The sequence below is a fragment of the Dipodomys ordii genome, unplaced genomic scaffold (genome assembly GCF_000151885.1).
Source record: "Dipodomys ordii isolate 6190 unplaced genomic scaffold, Dord_2.0 Scaffold3174, whole genome shotgun sequence".
Taxonomy (NCBI): domain Eukaryota; kingdom Metazoa; phylum Chordata; class Mammalia; order Rodentia; family Heteromyidae; genus Dipodomys; species Dipodomys ordii.
The window spans coordinates 1-5,313 of record NW_012270389.1 but is presented as its reverse complement, the minus strand read 5'-3'; the positions used below and the strand labels follow the sequence as shown (position 1 = coordinate 5,313).

Sequence of the window (5,313 nt, the reverse complement as noted above, 5' to 3'; positions counted from 1 at the left end):
TGTGTGTGTGTGTGTGTGTGTGTGTGTGTGTGTGTGTGTGTGTGTGTGTGTGTGTGTGTGTGTGTGTGTGTGTGGTCTGTCTGTGTGTCACGTGATGTTGTGTGTGTGTGTGTGTGTGTGCGTGTGTGCGTGTGTGCGTGTGTGTGGTCTGTCTGTGTGTCACGTGATGTCCTTAAACTAATTTGACTTGACCGTTGGATTACTTGTTTCTTTTCAGAGTTTCCAGAAAGGAAGCAAAACCACAGATTTGTCACCTGGTAATGCTCTGTATCTCCTTTATACTAGTTGGAACTGGGTTGTTACCTTTATGTATAAAAAACAAAGCTTGAGTACGTACAAACTTTTATTTTAGTACTACTGCTTGGTTTTATGTGCAGATGTCTATAAACATTCCATTGTGATAATACAGAAGCCAGAGCTGAAAACTACCCCCAAGATCTTAGACTGTTAGGGCCTGTCAGAGAGCTCTAGGTACATTTTGCTTAGCATTAAAAAAAAAAAATGAAATAAAGCACAAAATGAACAAAGATCCCATTGTATTACAGAGAGAAGCTCCTCTTGTTCTTTTAAACACATAGACTAATGACTGAAACATAAGTCTCATTATGGCGTGAATCTTTATGTTTTAAAAGTCTGTTTTAGCAGGGTGCAGGTGCCTCACACCTGTAATCCTAGCTACTCAAGAGGCTGACGTCTGAGGATCCTGTTCAAAGCCAGCCCAGGCAGGAAAATCAGTGAGACTCTTATCTCCAATAAACCACTCAGGAAATCAGAAGTGGCACTGTGGCTCTACTGGTAGAGTGCTAGCATTGAGCTGAAGAGCTGAGGGAAGGCGCCCAGGTTGAGTTAAGCCCCACAACACCAAAAAGAAAAAAAAAAGTGTTTTCTTCTCATGTAGACTGTTAGCATCCCAAAGATATAAGATCTTCTAAAACTGTGACTTGATTTAACTGTTTTAAGTGAATTTAATTCTGGGCTTGGTTGAGTAGATGAGATGCCGCGTAATTGCAGAACAACTTTTGTATTTAAGGAAGTCTCAATGTTTTGTTCTGATTATAATCTTAGGGTGATAATAGGAAAAGTAGAGGTTTTTTTCTTTTTTAAAAAATTCCTATTTTCCTTTAAGCCAGAGAGCTCAGACACTTCAAATTCTGAAAGCGAATCCGACAGTGAACCAGAGCAAGTTTCTGGATACCACAAACTGCTTGCTACATTAACAAATGCTTCTGAGGAAGATGAGGAAGATGATGAAGAGGAGGAGGAAGAAGAGGAAGAAGAAGGTGCTGTAGATGAGACAGACATGAATGATGCAGATGATGGGAGTGATGTCAGTGTGGAAGAAGAAGCAGAGTCTGCTGAGATACAGGACAGTAAGTTTTGTTGTGGCTAATGGATGGATACATTATCCATATTGGGTCATAGACACAGTGCCCAAGGGGTGAAGTGTCATGTGTTCCTTGAGTGATAACCTGCAGAGACAAAGCAGAAATTTAACCTTGTTTGGTTGGCTTATATTTTGAGAAGCTGCTATGATTGAAGAGCATATATACCAGAAAATTGCAGAAATACTATTTGTGCAATTTTAGGGATTTGATCAGGTTCCCTGACACTCAGGAAGAACATAAGTCTAGCATCATGGTTTTCAGTATATTGAAGAGGTAATTACCTATGGCCTTGGGGTAACCAAGTTTGATGGAAGACAGACCAGAAATATGTAGAGGTATTCAAGCAGCAGATTTGTATCTGCATGGAACAACAGCTCGATAGACAGTGTTGAAGAGATGGCATACTGCCAAGGTGTTTAGGGAAGACTTTGGGGAAGATCTAGAATTAAAAGCTCAAAGGGACTCCATCTCACCTAGACTCACTGTCTTTAACTGTAGAATCAACTTCATTAGTTATGTTTTACATACAATAAAACGTTTCTAACTTCATATGATTTGATGAGTTTGGGCGAATTAATTCACCTATGCTATTACCATCCAAATAAGATGGAATATTTCCATTACCACCAAAATGTTCCACCTTATTCTTCTGCTGTTAGTTCTGCATCCCAGACATCAGACAACCTCAGTATGTTTATTTATTTATTTATTTATTTTATGGGTTGTGGGGCTTGAACTCTGGGTCTGGGAACTTGTCTCAGCTCTTCAGCTCAAGGCTAGCGTTCTACCATTTGAGCCACAGCACCACTTCCGGTTTTCTGAGTGGTTTATTGGAGATGTGAGTCTCATGGACTTTTCCTGCCCAGGCAGGCTTTGAACTGTGATCCTCAGATCTCAGCCTCCTGAGTAGCTAGGGTTACAGGCATGAGCCACTGGAGCCTGGCTTGTGTCTCAATATTATATGAATTCATGTAAGAATAATTATGCCTATCGTTTGCGCACCATGTTGTGATTCTTCTGTGCTCAAAGTCCAGAATGAATATACCTGGGTGACTTTTTACATCTTGCTATCTTAGTTTCTAATGTCTATTTTCCTTATATCAGCTTTCCCTCCTCTGTTTTTTTTTCTAATTTTTATTTATTTTTTTATTGTGAAAATACTGTACAGAGGAGTTACAATTACATGGGCAAGATAATGAGTACATTTCTTATCAAGCTTTGTAGCCTCCTCCTTTGTTTCGCCTTCCCATCCCTTCCCATCTTCCCCCCCACCCCCCAATCCTCCCCGCCCCCCTCTCCCCCCTCTATGTTTTAAGGTATGGCATCTCATTCTTATTTTAACAAGTTAGTTTTTCTGGGATAAAAATTCATTGCTTCAGATTTGGTCTTCAGTTTGGGTTTGGTTCTGAAAACTTTTTGTTGTGCAAATTCTAAAAGTAGTATTTACTGCAGAATTTTAAGAGGTGCTGGTGGTTCACACTTATTGTAGCTACTCAGGAGGCTGATACTTGGATGGTTTTGATTCAAAGCCAGCCTGGGTCGAGAAAGCCCAGAGACTCCAATTAGCTAGCAACCAGGGCTGGAAGCATGGCTCAAATGGTAAAGTAAAAGCTATGCAAGCAAGCTGAGTGAGTGCAAGGCCCTAAATTCAAGCACCATTACTGACAAACACACACACACACACACATTTAAAAGCCTTCATAACCTGTATCTCTACCACCCTGAGATGAACAATTTTTAACTTTACATCCATAACTTTCAACTTTTTGTGGATATGTATATTGAGTATAACTATCTTTTTTTTTTTTTTTGTCGGTCGTGGGGCTTGAACTCTGGGCCTGGGCGTTGTCCCTCAGCTCTTCAACTCAAGGCGAGCGCTCTGCCACTTGAGCTACAGCGCCACTTCCTGAGTACAACTATCTTTTTGAGAATTTATATTTTGCTGCTGGTAGGTGCAGTTACGTGGCTTGGATTCAGGGTTTGTGCCTTCTCGGTAGGTGCTATGCCACTTGAGCCATGTCTCCAGCTTTTTTGTATTAGTTATTTTTCAGAGAGAGGGTCTCAGGTTTTTGCCTCAGACACTGAATGATTCTCCTTATGCCTCCCAGGTGCTGGGATCACTGGCACATGAAATTATGCCCACCTTTCTTTCCCACCGACCTCCTTTCCTTCCACCCCTTCCCCTCCCCTCTTTCCCTCAGCTCTTCAGCTCAAGGCTAGTGCTCTACCACTTGAGCCACAGTGCCACTTCTGGCTTTTTTTGCTTATGTGCTGTGGAATCAAACCCAGGGCCTCGTGCATGCAAGGCAAGCACTCTACCACTGAACCACGTTCCCAGATCCCCTAGCTTCTTTTTTTTATGCCAGTCCTGGGGCTTGAACTCAGGGCCTGGGTGCTGTCCCTGAGCTTTTTTACTCAAGGATAACACTCTATTATTTGAGCCACAGCACTGCTTCTGGCTTTTGGGTAGTTCATTGGAAATAAGAATCTCACAGACTTTTCTGCCCAGGGTGCCTTCAAACTGAGATCCTCAGATATCAGCCCTTTTAGTAGCTAGGATTACAGGCGTGAGCTACCGGCACCTGGCTATTAACTTCTTAATTATACTGTACTCAGTTCCAAGTGATTCATTGTCTCTTTATTAGTAGACATTAGTAGACATTTCCATTTTTTTCAGTCATTGCTGATCATAATGAGTACAGCTTTGAACATCATTTCAGATTCATCCTTGTGTACTATTTTAAAGGAATTTACCAGAACTGGGTACATTAAAGTTCTCCAGAGAAACAGATCATGTTTGTGTGTGTGTAGAAGGATATGTGTTTGTATGTACAATAAATATTTTAAGGAATATGATTATGGAGGCTTGGCAGGTACCAAATACTTGATGAGGATGGCTAGCAGTCTTGAGGCTAAGGGAAGAGTCACATTTCAAGTCCATGGACAGTCATGAAGGCAAGCGGTCTCTGAGGAGCTGTCAAAGGTGTTTCTACCAGTCTGCTCAAAAGAGATCAACCTTTTTTTGGTTCTGTTTAGAACCTCAGATTGAGTGAGGCCCACCCATATTATGGAGAGTAACACTTGCTTTACACAGAGTCTATCAATTTATATATAAATCTCATCTAAAAACATTCTCACAGGACCATCTCCAATAATATTCAACCAAATATCCAAGCATTGTGACCCAGCTATATTGCAGAATTAGCCATCCTACTGAGTCAGTAATCAAGCTTAGTGTTGATATCTGAGCCTTCCACCTGAATTATTTAACGATTATTTAAAAATAAATAATGGGGATGACTGTCAATGTTGTAATAGTCTAGAGAGTTTCAGTTCATACATCAAAAGAATCATAATTATGTTAATGAGTAATTCTTAAAAATATTTCTCAAAATTATAGATGTGGCTGTACCTGGTAACCCCGAAGGAAAAGATGGAGGAGAGCCACCTGGGACATCACAGAAATCCCCAGAGGAGTTCACAGATGCAAAACACGAGTCGCTGTTCAGCCTGGAAACCAATTTTCTTGAGGAGCCAAGTGGAGACAGCTGTTCTCTGAAAGCATCACAAGGTCAGAGCACAGCATGTGGGGTTTGAATTCACAAGTGCTTCATGGGGTTGTGCATTGATCTGTACATAGTCTCCAGTTCTGAGAGGAACAGCAGTAAAAACAGAGCTGGAAAGCTATACTTCTCAAAGGTACTTTAGGATTTTCAGTGATCAGCCAGTGTTGAGGACTGTGGAGTTCACAAGGTGAAATTACAATGTGTAGTGTCCTGAACTCCAGGTGGGGAAGAAAGTGTCTTATGGCTCAAAACCAGGCAGTCATGGAACCTGACCCCAGGGATCTTTCCATCTTCCAGATGAGATTCCGTGTGTGTGTGTGTGTGTGTGTGTGTGTGTGTGTGTGTGTGTGTGTGTGTGTGTG

At 41.4% G+C, this 5,313-nt stretch overlaps 1 protein-coding gene across 1 annotated transcript; it reads left to right on the top strand.

Annotated features, from left to right (window-relative positions):
* Window positions 1–217: 217 nt before the first annotated feature.
* LOC106002097 (digestive organ expansion factor homolog) lies at window positions 218–4,956 on the top strand (the record flags this gene model as incomplete). Its single annotated transcript, XM_013037022.1, has 3 exons — window positions 218–257; window positions 1,127–1,370; window positions 4,786–4,956. Coding segments are annotated over 3 exons (455 nt in total), but the record flags the coding sequence as incomplete, so codon positions are not given.
* Window positions 4,957–5,313: the final 357 nt, after the last annotated feature.